The sequence below is a fragment of the Vidua macroura genome, chromosome 13 (assembly GCF_024509145.1).
Source record: "Vidua macroura isolate BioBank_ID:100142 chromosome 13, ASM2450914v1, whole genome shotgun sequence".
NCBI lineage: Eukaryota > Metazoa > Chordata > Aves > Passeriformes > Viduidae > Vidua > Vidua macroura.
In genome coordinates, this window is record NC_071583.1 from 17,386,857 (window position 1) to 17,410,338 (window position 23,482).

General features: G+C 57.8%; 4 protein-coding genes across 8 annotated transcripts in view; 3 read left to right on the forward strand and 1 right to left on the reverse strand.

Annotated features, from left to right (window-relative positions):
• Positions 1–5,290, forward strand: part of IP6K1 (inositol hexakisphosphate kinase 1) — a 37,130-nt gene extending 31,840 nt beyond the window's left edge. For 4 of the 5 annotated variants that reach the window (XM_053989242.1, XM_053989240.1, XM_053989244.1 and 1 more), the window contains 3 exons: positions 299–483; positions 1,762–1,937; positions 2,781–5,290. In XM_053989242.1, the coding sequence (XP_053845217.1) occupies positions 299–483; positions 1,762–1,937; positions 2,781–3,290 (871 nt within the window). In that variant the 3' untranslated portion in view covers positions 3,291–5,290. The remainder of the gene's footprint in view (positions 1–298; positions 484–1,761; positions 1,938–2,780) is intronic. The other variant, XM_053989245.1, reaches the window with a different exon arrangement.
• Positions 5,291–5,745: 455 nt separating this feature from the next.
• GMPPB (GDP-mannose pyrophosphorylase B) lies at positions 5,746–8,015 on the forward strand. The gene is made up of 8 exons (XM_053989016.1): positions 5,746–5,944; positions 6,010–6,090; positions 6,164–6,212; positions 6,628–6,929; positions 7,006–7,084; positions 7,179–7,306; positions 7,488–7,670; positions 7,826–8,015. The coding sequence occupies exons 1-8, from the start codon at positions 5,816–5,818 to the stop codon at positions 7,955–7,957; spliced, it is 1,083 nt and encodes a 360-aa protein (XP_053844991.1). The 5' UTR covers positions 5,746–5,815; the 3' UTR covers positions 7,958–8,015.
• A 73-nt stretch (positions 8,016–8,088) lies between these two features.
• Positions 8,089–23,482, reverse strand: part of RNF123 (ring finger protein 123) — a 47,801-nt gene continuing 32,407 nt past the window's right edge. The window contains exons 32-39 of the mRNA XM_053989013.1: positions 22,877–23,016; positions 22,539–22,727; positions 20,948–21,023; positions 20,709–20,793; positions 9,261–9,403; positions 8,846–8,940; positions 8,661–8,746; positions 8,089–8,556 (exon numbers count right to left, since the gene is read on the reverse strand). Of these exons, the coding sequence (XP_053844988.1) occupies positions 8,457–8,556; positions 8,661–8,746; positions 8,846–8,940; positions 9,261–9,403; positions 20,709–20,793; positions 20,948–21,023; positions 22,539–22,727; positions 22,877–23,016 (914 nt within the window). The 3' untranslated portion in view covers positions 8,089–8,456. The remainder of the gene's footprint in view (positions 8,557–8,660; positions 8,747–8,845; positions 8,941–9,260; positions 9,404–20,708; positions 20,794–20,947; positions 21,024–22,538; positions 22,728–22,876; positions 23,017–23,482) is intronic.
• Positions 10,720–13,607, forward strand: AMIGO3 (adhesion molecule with Ig like domain 3). Its single transcript, XM_053989015.1, has one exon. It carries the CDS (start codon positions 11,194–11,196, stop codon positions 12,718–12,720), a length of 1,527 nt encoding a protein of 508 aa, XP_053844990.1. The 5' UTR covers positions 10,720–11,193; the 3' UTR covers positions 12,721–13,607.

Genomic DNA, 23,482 nt, shown 5'->3' on the forward strand with positions numbered 1-23,482 from the left:
CCCAGGGGGTTGTTCCCAGGGAATTTTGAATATGGGTCTTCTATCTCCTCACCCCAGCCAGAGCTTCCAGATGAGCAAGTGTTCCTGTTTGCTCTATTAGCAGAGATATTAAATAGACCAGATCCTGGAGCATGGGTCCATAACCCAGGGTATTGGTGAGGATTTGCTTTTAGAAGATCTGCATTGTGTGCAGCAGGAGAAGGAACAGAAGATGGCTGTGTGCCAGTGGAGGATGTGACAGCCGTGTGTGAAGAACTGATGGATTCTAACAGGCAGGTTTGTTCTGTCTTTACACCAGCAGCATCCAGGAAACGAAGAGTCCCAGGGTGGACTTGCACATCCACTCAGATGTTCCATTTCAGATGTTGGATGGGAACAGCGGCCTGAGCTCCGAGAAGATCAGCTATAACCCCTGGAGCCTGCGCTGCCACAAGCAGCAGCTGAGCCGCATGCGGTCGGAGTCCAAGGACCGGAAGCTGTACAGTATCCTTTGGGAAGCACAGCTGGGCGTGTCAGGCTGCTGCTGCCCTGGCCTTACCCGTTTGTGCCCGAGGCAGCCAGGCCTGCATTTCCCTTAGCATTTCTGTCCTCATCCACAGTTGAGTTACATGTTCCTTTTAGCTATTCCTTCCTGCTTCCCATACTGTGACACTAATGAATCATAGAATGGTTTGGATTGAAAGGGACCCTAAAGATCTCGGTCCACCTTCAGGCAGTCTGACTGACTTCTTCATATGGTTGGAAGAGGGGTTTATTTTCTGTGCCTTCACAAGTGCCTTTTGCTGAGCTTGCCAGGTTGCGGGGTTATTTTGTTTCACCTGGATTCTGTTTTCCTCATATAGAAACAAACTTACTTTAAATAGCCATATTCTTCATAATTTTAACTTCGTGGGCTTCCTTCTCCAATTCTCAAGTGGGAGCTTGGAGACTCCAGATTTTATTTCTAAATAGAGTGCATCACTTGCAGAGAAGTCATTCTCTTTGGCTGCCCTCTCCTTTTTAAGCACACTTCCTTATTTTTATGAAGTTCCTCTTTCTAAACCAAACAGAGTTTCTCTCTTGCACATTTAATCCAGCTGTGCTCTGGTTGCCATTTCAGATTTTACATATTGATCTGTGGCCTGTGGGACTCCTTAGGGCAAACTTTTGGGGTATTTTTTCCCCCTTTTGGAACAACTTGCTGTACAGAGTGCCTGGGGTGTGTTCTCAGTGCTGTGCTCCAGTGCAGGAGCTTGCCCATTGTGTGCTGCTGACAGAGGGCTCCTGTTAATGTTCTGTTTCCTGGCTTTGTCACCTCCCCAGTTCCCTCCCTGTGTGTTGGGCAGTGTTGCTGTTCTGGACAGGCCAACCCTGCCATTACTTGACCCTTGAGTTTTCAGTCTGTAGGCTTTGTATTGTTTATCCATATGGTCAAATGGCTGATTTGATTAGACTTTAAGCTCTCTGAATGGATCAGCAATTCCTACTGGCATACTATGTCCTTCCTGACACCAGTGTTTTGCTTTTCAGTTCCCCTCTGAATTTCCAGTACAACTGCATGTGACCTTCCTGCTGTTGGCTGTTTCCTTCTACCAGCTGCCAAAGTCTGGGTCCACTCTTTGGGTTTTGTCCTTTTCTTCAACTCGCCAAGCTGTTTGTCTTGTCTGTTCTTTGGTTCCTATTTGTTTGTTGTCCAGCCCTATGTCCTGCTGGCCCAAGTCCCTGTCTGTGGTGGCCCTTGGGTGCCTCTGGTGGGTGAGCTCTCCTTGACACACATCCCAGAGTTCCTCTTGCTGGAGAACGTGGTGCATCATTTCAAGCTTCCCTGTGTGCTTGATCTGAAGATGGGGACCAGACAGCACGGAGATGATGCCTCTGAGGAGAAGGCTGCTCGGCAGATGAAGAAGTGTGAACAGAGCACTTCTGCCACCTTGGGTGTGCGTGTGTGTGGGATGCAGGTAGGGATCCCCCAGGCTGCAGATGCTGTACCTTCCTTTTCACAGCTGCATTAAGCCTCCCAGTTAGTGTTTTCTGCTGAGCACTGAATTTGAACTTCCCACTGTAGGTAGGTACACCAGCATTCATGCTATTTCTGTCTTCATTTCTGAGCCTAAAACAAATGAACCTGCTTTTCCTGAGATGGCCTCCTTTGTCCAAGAGCTCCTTTGTTCACAGACAGGGGATTTTCTGTATAAAATTATTTTTGTGGCTTAGTGTTCAGCTAGAATCACAATGCCTGGGGATGGAAGTGTCTGACATTTCCTTCTGTACTGCACTGATTGTTAAAAAGTTGCTCTGCTGTGCCTGGGCCTGTGAACAAGAGTTTGCTGTTGTGCAATAATCGCTCTTTTCCCCACCTGCTGAAGGAACCAGATCTTGTAACCCAGATCTCTGCCCGCAGACTCTGAAGCAATGAGGGCTCCTCGTTAATCACTTGCCACGTAGTGGCAATAGGTGTTGGCAGCTCCTGCTGCCAGAGGATTGTCTGAGTTGTTGTAAGACTTAGCTTTTCAGCTCTTTGGGTCAGTTGTGTCATGCCTTTTGGGGCACTGGGACTTGTGAACCCCTTTTGGGTGTCCTGGAAAAGGACTAGTGCTCAGGCATCCTGAATATGCCCCTGGGTGGCATCCATGAGCTGCTCTGGGATGCAGGGAATGGGCAGAGCTGTCTCCTGCTCCCACTCAGTCATAATGGGGATAGGATGAGTTCCCTCTGCCCTGTCAGTGCAGGACAGTTCAGGGCTCTCTGTGTAGCCTTAGCCCATTGCTCCCACTTGATGTGCATTTCCTTTGGTGTTCCAGGTCTATCAGCTGGACACAGGGCATTACTTATGCAGGAATAAATACTATGGGCGCGGCCTTTCCATCGAAGGCTTCCGCAATGCCCTCTACCAGTACCTCCACAACGGCATTGAGCTGCGCAAGGACCTCTTTGAGCCCGTCCTCGCCAAACTGCGCAGCCTGAAGGCGGTTTTGGAGAGACAGGCCTCCTACCGCTTCTACTCCAGCTCCCTCCTCATCATCTACGACGGGAAGGACAGCCGCGCGGGGACCTTGGTGGAGCGCCGGCCGGAGGCGCGCCTGAAGCGGGTGGACGGCCCCGTCCCGGAGAGCCTCCAGGACGGCAGCAGCTCTGAGCCCGGCTCCTCGGCCCAGCCCAAGGTGGACGTGCGCATGATTGACTTTGCACACAGCACCTTCAAGGGCTTCCGCGATGACCCCACTGTGCACGACGGACCCGACATGGGCTACGTGTTCGGGCTGGAAAGCCTCATCAACATCATGGAGCAGATGCGTGAGGAAAACCAGTAGCTCTGGGCTGTGGCCTCTAATTCTTGTCCTGGTGGCAGGAGCAGACAAGACCACCCACTACTACAGGAAAAACACAGACAAATTTGGTTTTAAACAACTGTATCGCTCTGTTGTTTTTTAAATGTACTTGGATAGAAGAGCTGAGGTGAGGCAGGATGGAAGAACTCCTCGTGCTGACTAGATGGTTCTGACCACACTTGCTCTGCCTTCTGGAGGAGGCTCTGCAGATGCCTGCTGGGTGTCAGGTGTCCCGGTTCTTCGCTCATCATATGTGCGTTCTGGAGGGAGGACCTGCACATAGGGAAGAGAAAGCAGGAGGGCCCAGGGCCCTTGATGAGGCTGGAGCTCTGGTGTGAGGAGCCTTCTGCCTCAGGAGCTTCCCCTTTGAATTTCTCCTGAGTTGTTTGACGGTTGGCAGCGTCTGTGAGGCCACTGGTGAGAAGTCAGGTGCCAGTCTCTGTGTTCGGTGTCGCTGGCTCTGCCCTGGGTTTTGCCGATGGGGCTTTGCTTTTGATGCTGCCTTTTTCTGCTGTTTGGGCACTGTGAGTAGCTACCCCAAACACGGAAATGAAATGACCAAATGCAATCCCTGGCAGAGCTGTGGCCTGGAGGGAATGCCAGACACGTGGAGCTGTGCTCGAGCCTGGGGTCTGCTTGCTCCCTGATGGCATGGCATGGCGTGGGCAGGCACAGGGCTCTGCAGGAGTGACTCTGCCCTGGACCACTGACTTGAAAGCGCTCAGCTCGTGGGCTAGCAATAGTATCTGTAGCAGTTAACATGACCCCATCTGTGCAGTGGGGCATTTTGGACCATTTCAACCCTTCCCCTCCTGTAAAGTACAGAATATGTCCCTCCAGCACAAAGCTGCCCTCTTCCCCTGGGGACCCTCTGCCCCCAGGCCCTGCTCTTCCAACAGGTCTGGGGGTGGTGGAAGGGGAGGCTGAGGCTTAGGGCTGATCCCCATCTCCTCCCTGACGGTCTCTAGAGGCCAGGTGAGGGGTGACTTAGCTGAGCAGTGAGTGCCACTGTCTTGACTGTTCAGTACCACTGCCTGACTGTTCAGCTTTGCTTCACAGAGTCAGTGTCCCCCAAAATAAATGTCCCCAACCTCCTTTGATGAGGAATTAACGTTTGATACTGTGGCCTGGTGGTACCGGCCCAAACCCTGCTCCACCTCAGCTCCTGTTTCTGTGCTGGAGCCCTGGCTGCTCCCTCCTGCTCTCACTGACTTGTTCCATGGCATTACCATTACCCTGTGTACCCACAAGGCCAGGGTTGGGGTTTTTTAAATTACTTCAGGGAAGCTTGTTTGGGGAATACTCGCATGTCGCATGTGTGCCGACTCCATGTGCGCAGAGGCCGCTCGGAAAGCACGGCTGCCACATCTCAGGCACAGGTCTGTGGCACTGGTGTGGAAGGGGACGGGAGAGCTGCCCACTTTGTCTGCCTGTCTCCCCGCTCTTCAAAGCCTGCCCAAGCCACTGCTCCCCTCCCACCCTCTGGAGAAGGATCTTTATCCATGGCACGCTGCCCTGCACTGGGTTACTTCATTGCTCCTGCGGGTCCCTACCTTGCCCAGACTCGCAGGATTTTCAGGGAGCAGGTTTGCAGGAGGCAGCGAGGCTGGGTGAGTGCAGGGGTGTAGGTACCCACAACAGCCGTATTATTCCCTGGCCCTGCCCTAGCGTGGCCCATCGCCGCCCACCTCTGCATGTCCTTGTCCCCGCGGGCTGTGCTCGGGTGAGTCACGCCGCACGGCCGGGAGAGCCCCTTGGTGTCCCCCCGCGCTCATTCCTGCCTTTCCCCGCCTCACTGGGCCGTGACGGACGGGCCACGCTGCCGGTGCTCAGTGGGAACCGCCTCCCTCCCTTCGGACCACCGCGGTGGGACTCTACAGCTTGTACATAGCCTTGGCCCCGTTTGTTTTTACATGAATAACCACCCTGTTTGTGCTTCACAGAGAACCAAAAACCATTAAAGGATCTGTTTTTGTCCGCGGCGTGCCGTGCCTGCCTCTCTTGGGGACGGGGTTAGGGGGTTGGGATGAACGTCCCCGCCCGGTACGGCTGTGGCCGCTGCTCTCCTCTCATCAGGGTCGCCCCGGCCTGGGCAGGATGCGGTGACTGCAGCAACGATCTGGCCACACGGCGCTGGGACCCGGGCGGGCCTTAAGACCTGGTGGGGGCGGGCGGCAGGAGCCGGGCGCTGTGTCGGGGCGGGCGATAGGACCCGGACAGGCGGTGTGTCGGGGCGGGCGGTAGGAGCCGGCGGGAGGCAGGGCCCGGGCGGGAGGCAGGGCCCGGGCGGGAGGCAGGGCCCGGGCGGGAGGCAGGGCCCGGGCGGGAGGCAGGGCCCGGGCGGGAGGCAGGGCCCGGGCGGGAGGCAGGGCCCGGGCGGGAGGCAGGGCCCGGGCGGGAGGCAGGGCCCGGGCGGGCGGGGCGGTGCCGCGCGGCGGTGACGCGCCCGGCGCGCCCGGCGCTGACGTGTCGGTGCGGGCGCTGGCGTGAGACGCGGGACGCGGGGGATGCGGGCGCTGATCCTGGTTGGCGGCTTCGGGACGCGGCTGCGGCCGCTGACCCTGAGCCGGCCGAAGCCGCTGGTGGAGTTCTGCAACAAGGCGGTGCTGCTCCACCAGCTTGAAGCTCTCCGGCAGGTGGGGGCGCGGGGCGCGGGGGGCGCGGGGACCGCCCCGCCGCCGGCTGACCCGCGCTCCCGCAGGCGGGCGTCAGCCATGTGGTGCTGGCGGTGAGCTACATGTCGGACGCGCTGGAGGCCGCTATGCGGGAGCAGGAACAACGGGTAAGGGCCCTTCCGCCTCCCCCCGCCTCCCCCCGTTACCCGGCCTGTCCCGCCGCTCACCCTGTGCCCGCAGCTCGGCATCCGCATCTCCATGTCCCACGAGAAGGAGCCGCTGGGCACAGGTAGGATTCGGGCAGGAGCTTGGGGCTGGAGGGCGGGCGCAGGCGGGATGGAGGAAGTCCAGGGACAGCAGGGTGGGTGCTAGGGGGGGACACCGGGATGGATACGGCACGGCTAGAGACGCTGGGAGGAGGGCACCGTGGGCATTAGGGTGGGTATGGATGGGTAAGGATGGGGGACACTGGGAGTGGGAGTGGGACGCCATGGGCAGCAACATGGCTGTGGATGGGTAGGGCCGGCAGGAGCAGGGGAGTCAGGAGGGGTATGCTAGGATGGACATGGGCAGGACCAGGGACAGCGGGCCGGGTGAGGATCCAGAGGGACTGGGGACTTGGGAGGGATGCTGGGACGGGCAGAGGCGGGCCCAGCAGGACCCGGGCTCACCACGTCCCCGCGGCGTCACTCACGGCCGCGCAGCGGGACCGCTGGCACTGGCGCGGGACCTGCTGGCCGAGGACGGGGAGCCCTTCTTTGTCCTCAACAGCGATGTGATCTGCGAGTTCCCCTTCGCGGCGCTGGCCCGTTTCCACCGGCAGCACGGCGGCGAGGGCTCCCTGGTGGTGACCCGCGTGGAGGAGCCAGCCAAGTACGGTGTGGTGGTGTGCGAGGCCGACACCGGCCGCATCTGCCGCTTCGTGGAGAAGCCGCGGGTCTTTGTGTCCAACAAGATCAACGCCGGCCTCTACATATTTAACCCTGGCATCTTGCAACGCATCCAGGTATGAGCCGGGGTGCCAGGCTGGGCCAGGCTCAGGGACTGTGCCCCCTGCTCAGCCCTGTACCTCATTCTTGCAGCTGCGCCCCACCTCCATCGAGAAGGAGATCTTCCCAGCCATGGCACAGGATGGGCAGCTCTACGCCATGGAGCTACAGGGTAAGGCCCTGAGCACAGTGCAGGCAGCATCGGGGGTCTTGCCTGCACTGCCACCCTCACGCTGGGGGCTGTCACTGTGGCTTTGTCCCCACAGGCTTCTGGATGGACATTGGGCAGCCAAAGGATTTCCTTACGGGCATGTGCATGTACCTGCAAGCGCTGCGGGCTCAGCACCCCGAGAAGCTGCACTCGGGGCCCGGTGTCGTAGGGAATGTGCTGGTGGTAAGTGCCAGCCCCCAGCACAGCAGCCCCAGGCACGTCATGAGCTCTCTGCATTGTCCCACCACTGTCCTCACTGCCATCCTCGAGCTGTGCCCTCCTCTTCCCTGGCTGGCCAAGTGGCACGGGCTATGCCAAGAGCCATCTACCCTCCCAACCCTGGCATGGGCCCTATTCCTTCCAGGACCCCAGTGCCAAGATTGGGGCAAACTGTGTCATCGGGCCCAACGTGACGATCGGGGCCGGCGTGGTGGTGGAAGACGGGGTGCGCATCAAACGCTGCACTGTGCTGGAAGGGGCCCGCATCCGCTCCCATTCCTGGCTGGAATCCTGCATCGTGGGCTGGAGCTGCTCCGTGGGGCAGTGGGTGAGGACATGGGTGCCCCACACGGGATGGGGACTCAGCTCTTGCCCTCTCACCTCCTCGGGCTGTGCCTGCAGGCATGTGGTCCCTGCAGGCAGGAGCAAGAGCCTGGCACTGGGCCCCAAGCCCAGGGATGTGACAGGGCCTCTCTGGGGCAGGTGCGCATGGAGAACGTGACTGTGCTGGGCGAGGATGTCATCGTCAACGACGAGCTCTACCTCAACGGGGCCAATGTGCTGCCACACAAATCCATCGCCGAGTCTGTGCCAGAGCCACGCATCATCATGTAGCAGCCCCCAGCAGGCCCTGCGCTCCCAGCTCTCCTTGGATTAAATATTTATATTTCCATTTACTGTTAAGCATCACCTGAGTGCAGCCCCAGCACCGGGGCCTTCCCTTTCCCATCGTTCAGGGTACCACATAAGGAAGAATAATTTAATGCTGCTTTTCATGAAGTCGGCCCCCAGCCAGGGGCAAGTTAACAGCCCAAATGCCCAGCTCAGCCCCCCTGCCCTGGCCCCGGGGCTCCCATGTGTTCCCAGCACTGCCACAGAGCCGAGGCCTTGGGCTCCCCTCCCTGAGAACGGCCCACGGGGCAGAGAGGCTGCTGGGCACCTGCCTTTCCCACCCTGCAGCCCTCCTGCCTCACGCTGCTGCCCCGTGCTGGGTCCTGACCCTCTGGGTGAGGGTCCCACAGCCCTGAGCAGGGCAAGCGTTTGGGGAGAAGCCAGTGTGAGGCGGGGGGGCTGCCCCGCTCTGCTGGGGGAGCCCCTGGTGTGGGGCTGGGCTCTACGAGCTGGCTGGCTTGGTGAAGTCGTCCACCCCTGTGATAGTGGCCTTACAGAAGAAGCAGTCCTTGTTGTTCATCAGGTGCTGGTTGATGCAGGCTCTGGGACAGAGGAGGAAAGAGCATCAGCCCCCACCCACACGGCACAGGGCAGGGCCAGGGGCTGGCAGTGATCCTGGTGGAGGTCAGACATGGGAGCTACTCACTTGCATGACTTGTGGGAGCAGGGCCTGAAGATGGCAGAGATGGGGTGTGCGTAGCAGATGGGGCACAGGTCTTCCTCGCTGGTGGGCTGTGGGGGTTACCAGGAGTTAGCAGTGGCATCCAAACTCCCGTGTCCCAGGCCTGCCGTCAAGGACTGGGACAGGGCTGGGGCAGGGGGAGGACTCACCAGTGTGGTTGCAGCTGCCTGCTTGGACTCCTCACTCAGATGGTTCAGCATCTTTTCCACCTTTGCCAGCTCCTCAGTACTGATGTACTCTGTGTCTGGGGAGGAAACTGGGTGTGTGTGGAGTGAATGGGACCCTCAGGCAATCCTGAGGCTGCTGCACAGGGGCTGCAGCTGCCCTTGGGGACCAGCCAAGACAGGGAGCACTGGGTGCTGAGAAGTACAGGCTGGCACTGGATACATCCCCATCCAAAGTGCTGCTCCTGGGGTGGTGGAGGAGGGCATAGACACCTGTCCCCAAGACTAAAAGGGCTGGGATGTCGCAGGGGACACAGACACCGGCCGCCCCATTCCTCCCTCCCCAGCTGTGGGTGGGTGCTGAGCACAGCCCAGCTCCCAGTGCAGAGCCAACACTTACAGGTGTGCAGGGAGAAGTGCCGCTTGTCCGTGGCCGGGGCGGCTGCTGCCAGGGCCGAGGGCTCGGCGTGGCCCAGCAGGTACTGGATGGAGCGCAGCTGGAAGCAGGGATCTGCCAGCAGCACCGCGGTCGCGCGCTCGGTCCTGCCAGGGAACACAGACCTCAGACAACCCACCCTGTGCTCCCACACCAGCATCCCCAGCTGGTGTCCCCCTGGTCCAGGGGAACATGCTCAAATGCAGCCAAAGAGCAGCAGCCATCCTCCTCCTCCTCTGCCACCCCAACTCAGAGGCTCCGGGATCAATGTGGTGCTTCAGCACTTGCTGAGGCTGCAGCCCTCGGGCCAGGGCCTGAGCCTGAGGCTGCTGCAGGGCAGCTGAAGCATCCAGCACTGCCCTTGATCACAGCACCTCCGGGGAGGTGCTCTGCAGAGCCTCACGCCAGGGGCTGGGGTCCTCCTGCACCAACAGGACAGCTCAGGGCAAGCGGGTCCCCCCAGAAGGCAGGAGGGAGGAGTCGTGGCCCTCTCTGGCTTCAGTGGGCACAGCCAGGACGCATGAAGGTCGCCTTAATGAGTGTCTCCCTCGGGCACCAGTGCCGTGGCCTGGTAACAGCCCCTGGCAAGGAGCAGAGCTGTCTCCGTGGCTGGCCCAAGGGCAAGCAGAGCCGCCCCAGCGGCAGGAGGGGCAAGGGAGCAGCCAGTCAGCACAGGCTGAGCCGGGGCGCAGGGGGTTAACAGCCCCTTGCCTCGCAGCAGCCGCAGCCGCCAAATTAGCTTTTTGCTGCCCTAATGGAAAACAATTCCCCAGCTCTCCTCTTCCCACTAAACCGCCTGAGCTCTGGATAATGACATTCCTGCGTGTCCTTCACCCTATGGCCACTCCTTCCCCGTCAGCAGCCCGCGGCACCCCCTCTGCCGTGGGGACCCCACCGGGCTCAGCCCCCCCTGCTCACCCCCGGGTCGGGGGTGCTGGGGAATCCCCAGCTCGTGGCGTGATGAGGATTTGGGCAGCAGGAAGGACCGCGGCTGGGAGAGCAGCAGCACCGGGGGGTGACTGCCATTCCCACTCCCAGCCTGGGTGCAGGATGTGACACGAGGGGCTTCCAGAGGTGACGGGTTTATTCCAGCATTCTGCCAGAGGCTAGGCAGTGGCGGGGCAGCCGCTTTATGGATTACAGCCGGTCGCAGCTCTCCGGCGGCTGCACACCGGTGCGGCCAAAGTGGTCCTCGGCTCCCCTGGGGACGAGCGAGCACGCAGGGTCGGTGCTGGCCGCGCATCGCTCTGCCCACCCGCAGGGAGGGCCACGGCCAGGCACGGGGACGGGGACCGGGCCAGGGCCACCACTCCCCGCGCCGGGGCCAATGGGATCCCGCCCGGCCCCCTCGCCGCGCACCGCCCGCGCGTAAATAGGGGCAGGAGCGGGACCGCGCTCCCGGAGCGCGCCCGGCTCCCGGAGATGCTGCCCGGGAGGGAGCCGGACGAGGCTCCCCGGAGGTCGCAGCGTGCGCTGAGCCGGCGGCGCTGAGCCCTGAAAAACTTCGCACTCCAGGGATGAGCAGCTCCAGGAGGCAGCAAAGCGCCCGCCCAGCCCGACACACAGCCCCGGAGCGCCCGAGCGCCTCAGCCCCCTGATGCCGATCGCCGGCGCCCACCCGACCCCCGGCAGCCCCCGGCCCCCGGCAGCACAGGTACGAGGCAGCCTCGGGTGAGCCGCGGCAGAGCCGGGCAGGGCGATGCCGCCCTTTAGGTCTTTTCAAGCCCCACGGCTGGAATCGGGATTCTCTTTCGCGGGGTGCAAAAGGGCGTCTGTGGATGCTTGCTAGAGCCAAGCCAGCATTCAGGGAGAGACGAGAGACGGCGGCAGATTTTTTCTCGCGTCTCATCGAGCCTGGTTGTGCCGCCGGGCTGTACAGAGGCTCCTGCCCGCCACAATGTCCTCGCCGGTGACCGCGGACTCGGTCTGGCCGCGGGTGGCAAAGCTGTTCCTGCTGCTGCTCCAGCTGTATGCCCTCCGAGCCTCCCCGCAGCCCCACCGCTGCCCCGACACCTGCATCTGCACCTCTGACCTGCTGAGCTGCAGCCAGCAGATGCTGCGGTGGGTGCCCGAGGCACTGCCGCCCACCACCAGCACGCTGGACCTCAGCCACAATGCCCTCACCCAGCTCCACGACCACTGGCTGGCCGCCCTCCCACACCTCGAGGCCCTCCACATCAGCCACAACCAGATTCGGGACCTTTCTCTACGGGCTTTCCACAATGCCTCCTTCCTGCGGTACCTGGACATGTCCTCCAACCACCTGCAAGCTGTGGAGAGGCACTACTTCGAGGCGCTGGTGAGCCTGGAGGAGCTGCTGCTCTATGACAACCACATCAAGCGGGTGGATGAAAACGCCTTTGCCAAGCTGAGTGATCTGCGGAAAGTCTACCTGAGCTGGAACAACCTGACCACCTTCCCCTTCCATGCTGTACAGGGGCTGGGAATCCACAAGCTCCGCACGCTGGACCTCTCCTCCAACAGCCTGAGCAGCATCCCCGTGGAGGTGGTGGCAGCTCTGCCCGAAAACATCGGCAATGGCTTGTACCTGCACAACAACCCCATCCGGTGCAGCTGCCCACTCTACCTGATGCTTCAGCGCTGGAATCAGCGAGGTTTCAGCTCCGTGAAAGATTTCTCTGAGGAACACACCTGCAAGGTGTCTGACAATGTACCCCGGTCCCTGATCAAGTTCCTCAAACACAGACACATGTTTGAGAACTGCTCAGCGAGCACCGAGGACGCGCACCTCTTGCACTTGGAGGTGGTGGTGGGCCAGCCCATCCTGCTCACCTGTAACACCAGTAACACCAGCCTGCCGCACGCTGCCACCACCTACATGTGGATCACCCCTCACCACGAGCCCATCAAACACCCAGGGAACAGCAATCGCTCCCTGGAGCTCTATCGCAACGGCAGCCTGAGGATCGCCGCAGCCAAGCCCTGGCTCTCGGGGGTCTACGTAGGCTTGGTCATGAACAGCCCCTACAACTTCAGCAGGATGTGTGAGTTCAACATGACCGTCCTCTACCCCAAGGCAGCTGGGGAGACCTTCAGCACTGGCCTCACGACCCTGCTGGGCTGCATTGTGAGCCTGGTGCTGGTGATCATCTACTTGTACCTCACGCCGTGCCGCTGCCTGGGCTGCTGCAAGAAGCCGGCCCCGCTCAGCCCCCCGCAGGAGTGCAGCGCCCAGTCCTCCATCCTCAGCACCACTCCCCCTGCCACCGATGGGCCAAACCGCAAGGCCAGTGCCAACAAACACGTCGTCTTCCTCGAGCCCATCAGGGAGACACAGAATGGCAAGATCCGCCTGGCCCTTGGTGAGGACTTCCCTGACCCCAAGCACCCCAAGGTCCTGCAGCTCAAGTCGGACTCAGAGTCCATCAGCTCTGTCTTTTCTGATACCCCCATTGTGTCTTAGTGGGACAGAGCTAGGAGGAGAGCTGAGGCCTCCCAAGAGCTGGTCTCCTCCATCACAGCTAGATCAGGATTATTGGGCATCCCGAGTTCCTGGCTTGACCACGACCCACGGGAGCGACTGACATCACCCTCAACCGCTTCAGCCGTGGGCTCCTGGTGGGTTTTGGGCCACAGGAATATTGGTGCCCAGCAAGAACGCCTTGCATAATCTGCTGGCAATGGCCTTGTTAGCACACGGGTAACGCTGATGAACCCAGCATGCTGGAGAAATATCCCTTCATTTGGGCACCCACCCTCCCTAATGACACACCAGGCCTGGGGGTCTGTCATGTCCCCAGGCATGAGACGCCCAACCTGACACCACTGCCACAGACCCCCCAGGCCAAGGAATAGCTGTGACAAGTGGGACACTGTCCTGGCTCATGCCAGGGTCCTCAGGAATGGCAATGCACCGTCCTCTCCCAGCACACGCCGGTTGCCATCAGCATGTCATGGCTGGGAGCAGGGGACTGTGACCCTGTCACAAACAGGGGGTAAACACCCCCACACCCCTCCCCAAACGTGGCCATGCAGGAGGGATGGAGCTCAGCGTCTGACCAGCCACGCAGCCAAGCAAACCTTACAAGCTTTTTCTTCCCGAGAAGCTGTAAATCGTCAAGGCAGGATTAGGTGACGAGACACAGCGCCCCAGCCCGCATTGCTCAGAGCTCGCCGTGCCACCAAGGACACTGAGGTCTCCGATGCACCACGCGCTCCTTCGCTGCTTCTCCTTGAGGCGGACACGCGCTGCTCAAGCACAGCTATTTAGGCAGTAACCTAATCAGCCTATCGATAAATGTGAGTAATCCTCCCCTCTCCTGGGTCGTAATTCTCTAGTTCCATTGGAATAAAAATGCCTATTTTTTTAAGCTCACGCTGGGCTGAGTGTCTCCTTGCCCTTGCAGCAGTGTGCAGCTCACGGGCACAGCGGTGGGAGGCTGAGGTCTGAGGGAGCCCTGAATTCCTGCAGGCCCAGCACACGGAGCCAGGCAATCTGCACTGGACTGGCAGCCTCTGCTCCCATCAAATGGCCTTCAGGTGGCCTCGGCAAGGGGGTTAAATGTGCTGGTGGTCTGCTGCTGGTGAGAGAGGAGCATCCAGTGGTTTGTCCTTGGGAGGGCAGGTCCCCTAAATGATGCCTGGGAGCTGGGGAAGGAGCAGCACCAACTGACACGAGGGCACATCCAGACCCCGAAAGGAACAAGCAGGGTTTAGATGCAGGGGAAAGATACCACTAGGGATGGGGCTGGCACTGCCTTTGGCAAAGCCCTGGTGCTCCCTGCAGATGGAGCCCCCCACTCATTTCACCTGTGCTGCCTTCTCTGGCACCCACCCTTGCCTCTTCCTGAAACAGGGAGAGGTTCTGTGCCCCACAAAATGCCTGCCTGATCCCACAGAGGGATAAGGGTGTCTTACCCATCTGCCAGTCACCAGTATCCCATCCACAGCTGGAGCTGGAGCAGGAGCATGTGGCCATCACATGCAGCAAAGGGGAGGCCAGGGCTACCAGCTGTGGGCAGGAGCACAGCTCAGACATCATGGGGACAGGACCCTTCAGAGACCTGCAGGCCCCTCCCATGGCTGAGCACCCTGGTCCCAAGAGCTGCTGGCAGGAGGGGAAGAACCCTGTGGCATCGGGACCACACTAGCACACATCCTTTCAACTCCTCTGGCTCTGAAACAAGCAGCTTTTTCCTAGCAAAAACTCAACTTTGTGCCCAAATAAATTGTCAATACTGCCCCCTCCCATCCAAGGAGGGGTGAGTGTTTGGGAGAGCAGCTCTCCTGAGGCAGCCTGGCCTCCCAGCGCTGCTCCCGACAGTGACTTTGTGCAGCTCCGTGCGGTCCGTGCCCCGCGGCTGGCGGAGGTGACGGATGCACAGCGACAGCCCCCGCTGGCTGTGCCCTCGCTGCCCCTCGCCCGCCACCGCTGGCCCTGTCACCTCGCGTTAGCACAGCGTCCTGACGGGCCCAGGACGCCGTGCCAGCCACACCGTGGGCTGCCAGGGGCTGACGAGGCGCGTCGCTGTCGGACACAGAGGTGAGCGGCACCTTGAGGGTGGAGCTGAGGTGCTGCCATCGCCCCTGGCTTTGCACCAAGGCAGGGATCCCATGGGAAGGAAGGTTTGAATTTAACCTGGGAATGTCTGGGAAAGAGAAGCGACCCAGCTGACTGCACCCGGGTCCCAACCAGACAAGGGCACTGACCTGAGTGTGGCCCGCACCTGCTGAGACAGTGCCAAGCCCGTGCCAGAGCATGTGCCACATCTAAGCACATCTTCCTCCCCAAGGAAAGATGAAGTGCTGCTCTGGGACCCAGCACCAGGAGTGGGTGTTACCCACCCATTATCACCATTCTTATCTGTCTTGCCAAAAATCTTCCCCCTCCCCACTGCCAATACCAGCTTCCCAGGCATTAGTGTTTCTGCAAACCCACATCCGCAGCTGAGGATAATGACTGAAGACTGGGGAAAGCTCAGGGAGTGTAAGAAAAGCTCCCTGTGGCCTTTCCAGGGACACATCAGCCTGAAAAAGCCCAGGAGAGCTCTCCTAGGCTGGCTGCAATTCTCCTATCCCTGCAGGAAAGCTGAGGCTTGCTCTTCAGGGACTTGCTCTGAGATCTGTATCCGTGCTGCCCTCAAGGCATCCCTCTGCCTCTACCCAGGAAAGTCCTGCTGCTGCTTTTCACACGTTCCTGATGCTCAGAAAGGATCCCACACCACCACGCTGCTGATCCAAGGAGCGCTGCGAGGTGGTTTGAACTGTGGAAGCAGTTCATTAAGCAGCCTGAAAGGCAGAACATCTCAGCAAGGAAAAACAGCCAGGAGCAAAGCCTCTCTGACAGGCAGGAGCTGGGAAACCTAATGGATGTTCCCCAAGGAATACACTGTCCTCTCTTGGCAGCCATCTCCACCATTACACCCCTGGCTCCCTGCCAAACCTCCCTCCTGCTCCTTGACTCTGCAGGGCAAATAATGGGTCAGCACAAAGCTCACTGGGCCTGGCACACAGGGACCTGTGCCAGAGTGTGTGGGGATAAGGACTAGCTTTGGGATAAGGACTGGCTTTGGGGACCAGTGTCCAGCACTGACTCCTGTCTCCTCTGGCACTTCACACCTCAGCCAGGACAACGGGGGTGCACTGACTGCCAGTCCCATCCTGTCCTCCTCTCACCAAGGATGGACACGGCAGGGCCTGGATCCTTTCCTTATGATGCTCACAGTTTTCCAGAGAGCTCAAATCAGCAAAGCCAGGTGCTGGTCAGCACAAGGTCTGCTCCTGCCTCCCAGCATGTGCCTGACAGCCCCAAGGGGCTGGGAGAGCCCAGCCCTGGCAGTCACATCACTCAGGATGAAGGCAGCTTGTAAAAACACTGACCACACTCCTTTTTTAACCATGAAACCTAAGCCAGAGCTAATAATTCTTCTGTGCTCTGGCTCACGCTCACCCCAGTGTTACACACTGCAAAACTACAGTACCACCCATTTTCTGAGTTTTTAGAGCAAGGTACCAAGGATTCCTTTAGACTGTATGGTCCATGAAACATCTACTCCTGCCTCTCCTTCCACCACAACTTGCTCACCAACACTGCTGAGGGAGCATTAGTGTTTAAGGGATCAGTAATTACAAAGTCTTATGGGAACTATGCAGAAAACTGCCATGTCCATGGGTCCAGCCAAGCCCCCAGGGTCCCAGCAGCACTTGAGCACACACCCGGGTGGCCAGGCTGATTAGGAATCTGCAGACTGAGATCTTCTGATCTTTCTAGTGGAGGTGATCCCAAAACAATTTAGCAAATGAGCAGTCTTTTTAGCCTTCCTCTCCCACCCAGTCTTGTGCCTCCTTATCTTTCTGCTCGCCAGTGTGTTGCTCCTGCCCCAGGAACTCCTTTATCTCCTCCCAGCCTATCTTTCTGCACTCATCTGTAGTTTGCAAAGGAGAGGAATGTGGAGAACCAGACAGAAATATCCTGACATCACACCAGCCCAGTGCTGCTTCTGGCAGGTCCCACTGGCTCCTGCTCAGCATCCCACTGGTTCAGCATGGTTGTTTCTGGTCCAGGATTCCTGTCCTGTGATCTGATGGCTGGTACCACCATGATCCTGGTGAGCACAGTGTGTTTCCTTCTGTCTTCTCCATCCTTCATGCAGAAGTCCCTGGGAGATGCACCTTGAAGGCTCTTTAGGACTTGTCCTGTACAGACTGGTTCTCTGGCTCCTTGCATGTGTCCCAACCCTCTTCTCACCCTGGCAGCATCACCTCCCTGCCTCTGAGGGGATGGAGGAGCAGAGCAGTGGCCCTGCCCTGACACAACCCAGCTCATTTCCACTCTGGGATGGCCACTCACTTCCCACAAAGCCAGTCCTAATTACAGCATGCTCTCACACACAGGGGACCACAGCCTCACCTCTGGGCCTCACCCCTTCCCCTGCCACTCGCTCTCACCAGGATCCTGACACCAGCTCTGGCCAACACTGCTCCATTAGCTCACTCTGAAAGAGGCTTAATAGAAAATCTGCTCAATTATTTAGCAAGCACACAAACGGAGGGATGATACTGCCTGAAGACAGCCAGGGTCTGTGGTGTGGATTCAGCCCAGCTCCTGGCTCAGCCTGGCAGATTTCCTCTCCTCCCCGCTCAGTCATTAAGGCTGCAGAGGGAGGGAAGGGACATCCCTGCCCTCGGCCCTGCCAGCCCCTGACACTCCCCAGTGCTGCCCAACAGCTCTCAGACCTGAGGGCTGGGAGGAGGCACTCACCACGAGCAGCACCAGCCCATCCTGCCTGACCCAGCAAGGAAATGCACCTCTGCTCTCTCAAAAGCACAGCCTACTCCATCCAGGGACCATGGTGAAAGATGGATCAGCTATCTCACCACAGCCCGGCCTGGGCAATGTTCCCTTTCCTTGTGCTTAATGGCTCTGTTTGATGCCAGGAGTGCACAGCAAGAGAACTCAATGCCTGGATGAGCTCCTGTGCTGGGAAAGGAGCAGCTGAGGCATCTGATTACAGCCTGATAAGGTGATTGGATGAGTTGGCAGGGCCCTGGCTCTTACTTACTTACTGAACTTCCCCACTGCAATGTTCTCATCCCATAAATGGGACTTTGTTCCTTCACTACCACATGAGCCTATTCCCTATGTCCCAGATGTTTGCAGCACCTTCCAACCAAGTGCCTGGCACAGTGTCTGCTTGCTGGGTTAGAGGCAACCAGAAAATACACAGCTAAGCCAAGGAAGTCTCCCAAAGTCCTGTCCCTGTCCTCATTCTCTGGGACACAGGGAACCAGTCAGGGTCATCCTGTCCCTGGTAATTCCCACAGGGACGTTCCTACATGCAAATGTGGGTTGGAAAATCTCTTTGTTAATGATCTCTCTCAATCTGGGAGTTACCAAATGGGACCTGGATGAGATTTCTACCAGCTTTCAGCACTGCCCAGGCAGAGTGCTTCTGGGGAAGGACAAAAGCCCATCCTATTATCCTGCTTGCTGCACTGAGAGAGAGAAAGGAAAAAGGAAAGCTGTCTACAGATGAGTCCATGTAAATGGATCTGCTCTGGAGAGCTTGGTTACCTACAGGACCCTTTAAATCACTTCAGCCATAGCAATCATCTCCCATGAGTGTGTAAAGAGGAAGGCTGGAATTCTCCTGTTCCATTCCTCTTACTCATGCACCTGGATACAGATGCTTCCCACTGCTGTGCTCTGGGTCAGCCATCATTGACATGCACCATCTCCCTGGGTTTTGGGTGATTGCTACCCCAGCTGTGCCTCGCAGGCTTCAGCACTCTGTAGTGATGGTGCCTTGGACAGAGGATGAAGACAGGGCTGAGCCCTCGAGGAATACAAAGGCAGCAGAAAAGCCTCGGGTTTTTTGTTTTCTCCATCCCATCTCTGTTTGCCATTTCCCAGCGTGGCTGCACAGAGCAGAACTGCTCTGTAAGTGGGGTGCAACACCCAGTCCTCAATTCAGACTGCTGCCAAGAGTGTGGGAGCTCAGTGCTCCCTTCCCCTTGACACTGCCTTTGATCTCTGCCATCCCCTATGCTCAGGGCAGCAGCAGAGGGTCACCAAACCGCCTGCTTTGGTTCTTTTTTCTTGATTGACCTCAGTGGCTCCCCTGCAACATTTACTTGCCTTTTATAGATCACTGACGTATCAAACCTCAGGTTTAGTGCATGGCTTTGCAAAATCACACAGAAGAATTTTGCTTTATGGATATTTTCCCCTGTGCTTCTTCCTGTTCCACCTTCTGCTTCTCCCACTCAGTCAGGTCCACCTTAAGGACACAATGCTTTTCACACATCATTCCACTGTTTTGCATTTATTTCTCCTTTCCAGTGCTCAGGGAAGTGACTACAAAGCCCTTGAACATCAGAGACTTGCCAGCTCCCTTGAGCACAGTGTCTCTGGTTTGTGATGGCACAGCCCAAGGCATGAAGGATGTTGTTGGCACACAGGGGACAGTGCCACTTGGTGATGACACTGGCTGCCTGGAATTCACAAACCCAAAGCACAACAGGCTTTTCAGGGAAATAATAGAGTCTGGAAGGTTTCTCTCTCTTCAGGATTCCCTAGAGGCTAGGAAGGATGTGACTGATATCCCACTACCATCTTCCCAGTGCTCTTTGGAGTTTGGTAAACTGAGGGACAACCCTTCCCCTTCCCCATTTTGATCTGACAAGTGACCTGACCTGGGACACATGTTCAATGGAGAGACAGCAGGGAAGGACTTCTCATCCTGGCATGCAGGAACTGTTTTATCACCTCCCCCTTCCCTTCAGGAAGAACTGTCTAGTTGTGGCATCAAATCCACAATGTTCGCCCTTTCCACAGAGCAAGGTTCTGAGGGCAAGCAAAATCCACCTCTGTTCACAGCCCAGAAAGGCCACTGATCAATGACCTTGTGCCCAGGTTTTGGCACTGTCACACTTGGGGCTGTAAGCCTGGTGCAGCAGCCACGGGAGGCAGGTTATAATTAGATGTATTTATGTACATCTTTGAGTCCTTGAGAGAAGAAGCTGAAAGACTGGCTGCAGGGCTGAGCCACTCGGCCAGATGGGACTCTGCTCTGCAAAGCCAGACACTATTGTGTTCTCCAAACATGAAAACAAGCAGGATGTACAGCACAGACAGAAGAGCCCCATCTCCTACAGCAGCCTACAGCAAACAGTGACCAGGTAAGACACCTGCAAATGACACTGGGAGACAGCAAAGGCAGGGCTGCAGAGTGTCTGAATAAGTCTATTTGCAGGACTCAGAACAAGCAGACACAGACACATAAATGATCAGGTCAACTGTGGCTTTGTTCAGCCACAACACTCCCCCAGTGATGCCTCTCTGAATAATTGGCTACCATAAAGACAAGATTTGTTTAATCTTAAAATCAGCATCACCCAAGAGCCTGGAGAAGACTTTTCTCACCTTTGTAGCACATGTCTGGGCAGCCAGAGAGCTCTGCACACATTCTGATGCCTTCCTAAGAGGGGTCCAGGGTGAAGGAGCTCCAGTGAGCTCACTTCCAGCCAACACTGTGTGCTGCAGCACTTTGATGTGTCACCACATCAGCACAGCTCTATCACACGCAGCAGCCACACCTTCCCCCAGCAGCTGTCCTGTCACACAGTGCCAGACCCCATCCCAAGGAGGAAGGTGCACACATGCTGTCAATACAGCATCTCACAGCCACCTCTTACAAGGGTTCTCCATCACAGGCACCTCTCACAAGGGTTTTCCACCACCACAGGAAGGGGCTTTGCAGTAGCACTGGGATGCAGCTGCTACAGGGAATGTGGCTCTTTGGTTTCTGCCTGCTCCACACTCATCAGCTTCACCTCAATTTAGTCTCCACACCCCATGCTGCTCCTGCAACACCTCCCATGTCCCACTGCAGCACCCAGAGCAGTGCCACACACAGAGACCCTGTGCTTTGGAAGGCAAAAGCCACTCACCCCTGAACATCAGTGTCCACCAGCAGCCGGACCAGTATCCCTGTCACAGCCACAAGGATTGGGTAATGGTCCACGCTCTCCAGCCCTATGGAAGCAAAAGAGAAAGGTAAGAGCTTCTGCCACCGTGTGACAGGCAGAGCAGGGCAGGTCTGATCCCATCCAGCTCTGCACTAACCTTCAGTCCAAGCCATCCCTCCCTTCCCAAGGGCACACTCCCAGCACGTTTTCCATGGACTCACCTGGCAGACGGAGGTTGACCACTCTGTCAAACAAGTTCCTTTCAGCTGTCACACGGTTCAGCACCTGGTTCAAGAGCTGTGTAGGGAAAAGCAGAGAGGGTTTGTATTTTCTGGATGGGCCTTCCTGTGAGCAGCATCCAAAGAGCTTTGGGGCAGCATATCCTTATAGTTTGGACTCAGTGCCTGAGAGCTGGTGGATGCACAAAGGGAGACTCACAGCACACACCTAGCTTGGCCCTGGCATGGAAGGAGTGGTAGCACATCACAGTGGTTGTACCAGACCAAAACCTCCCAGGGAAGAATCAGTCTGAAGTCAAGACACCTGAATGTCAGCACCTTCCACCTAAATCTGAATTCTCACCTGCAGAAGCCAAGCTACTTCTGCAGATAAAAGCTCCTGGCAAGCAGAAGCTACAGTCCCCACAACAGCCAGAACCTGTGAAGAGTGAGCTGGCAGCCGTGGGCAAAAGCAGTGTCAGCAGGGTGAAGCACAGTCCAGGTCCTGTCCTGCCTGGAGCTGGCAGCAGGATGAACCCACCAGCTCTGAAGCACGGGGTGAGTGCAGAGAGCAATCTGCAGAGACGGAATCAGCTGTGACCACACTTAATTAACCACCATTAGCTCTCACCCAAACCCCCAGGGGGATGAGTAGGGACTGCTCCAGGCTTGACACACTGCTGCAAACTGAGCTCCGCCTCTCAAATGCAAAACCCCTCTTCCTGCTGCCCCAATGCACAACAGCAGAACCCTGCACTCCTCTGTGGCCTGGTCAGTGGTGGAGCATGGCTTCATAACAGCAACAGGTAGCAAGGAGGAAGCTGCAGCACCCCACTCTCTGCTGCACATTCCCCAGCTTGCCTAAGCCGCCTGCTAAGGGCCCCTCACTTTCCTCCTCACTCAGCTGAGCACCTCCCTCATGATTATGGTACCAGACCCCGCTACCTCTCGCTCTGTTTCACCTACTCTGAGCTCTGAGCCCAGAGTACCAACCTTTGTGGTACTGCTAAGGTACAACCAGCTGCTCTCCACCAATCCAGTGTGTACAAAGGCAGTCTGCCCTCAGGGCTTTCCAGGATTGCTCATGCTTTAGAAAAGAAACTAATTTAATGGAGCCTAAGGGGTGTTGTGAGTTGGAATGGGGCTGTCCCAGTCACTGTGGCAGGAAAGTGGAGACATTTACTACCAAATTCTAGGACTGAGGGATAAAGGACCAAGATGCCTGCCCAAACACTGGCGTGTGTGCCCTGTGAAACTGGCTACACTCTCCACAGCTCCTTACCCATACCTTCTCTCCAGATTTCATGGCACTACTTGTCACAGGAGAATTCAGCATTTACTGGCCCCTAATAAGGAAGATTTAAGCAGCTGACACCCTCCCTCCCAGTAGAAGTAGAAATCAGCTGTGACCAGAGCAGTTGCAAAGGAGGGGAGCAGTTGATATGTAGAGATTTTAGGGAGCACCACCTGTTCTGCAGCAGCTCTAAGTACTACAGCACTTGCAACAGGAGCCCCTGGTTCACCACACATCCACGTAGAGGGCAGAGGGGTCCCCGTGCCCCTCCAGATGCTGCTTCTTCACACAAGACGATACCTGGGCAAGCCTCCGAAGCAGCAGCTCTGACGACGGGCGATTCCAGTCGAGGAAGATCTCTGGTGCCAGCGTGACGGTCATTTCCAGCACCCTGAGCAGGCTCACCGACAGGTCAAAGCAGGTGGCACACACCTTCAGCTGGCGGCTGTCCACGAAGTTCCTCTCCAGGCGCTCTGCTGCCTGCTGGATCTGCCAAGCAATGGAGACAGCTTAAAAAGGAGCCCGTTCCCAAAAGGAGGGCTGCGACCCCCAGCCCAGTGAGCTGTGCCTTGAGCCCCTCTGTGTGCAGGACACAGCACCCATCGAGTGCTGCATCCCAGAGCACTGTGCACACCCACCTCCTGAATCATGCCAATGAACTCGGAGAAGGCCCAGTTCAGCTGGTTCAGGACACTGTTGAGGAAGCTGGGGGCCAGGTCACGGTCGCTGCGGAGCAGGTCTGCCATGTGCCGCTGCAGCAAGGTGGAGGGACACGGCTCTGAAACCAGACAGCAACAGCTTCAGTGGCCTGGTCCCGGGGCAGCCACGAGTGAGGGGCAAGGGCAAGCTGAGAGAGCAGTCCTGGGCTTGGGAAATGTTGGCTTGTGCCTTACAGTAAGCAGAAACAGCAGGACACTGGGAGCTGGCGCAAGGACGATTCTGAGCAGTGATCGTGCCTGTTGGGCCTCCCAGCACTTATTTCCAATGCCAGCCTGAATTAGCCAGGGAAGAGCCCTCTGTGCTTGCTGCTGCCTACATGCACAGGAGCACTGCCCTGCAGCTCAGAGCATCCCTCTTGCTCAGCTCTGCAGAGGCCCACGGTCAGCTCAGCATTAATTGCTCGATACCAGTGTGGCAGCAGCTGCCCAGAGCCAGCACAGCCACCCTGGCCTCACATGGCCGTGTCTGTCTGCCTGTGTCTGGGGAAGAAGGTATCCAGTAAATCCCACTCCTGAGAGGCTTCT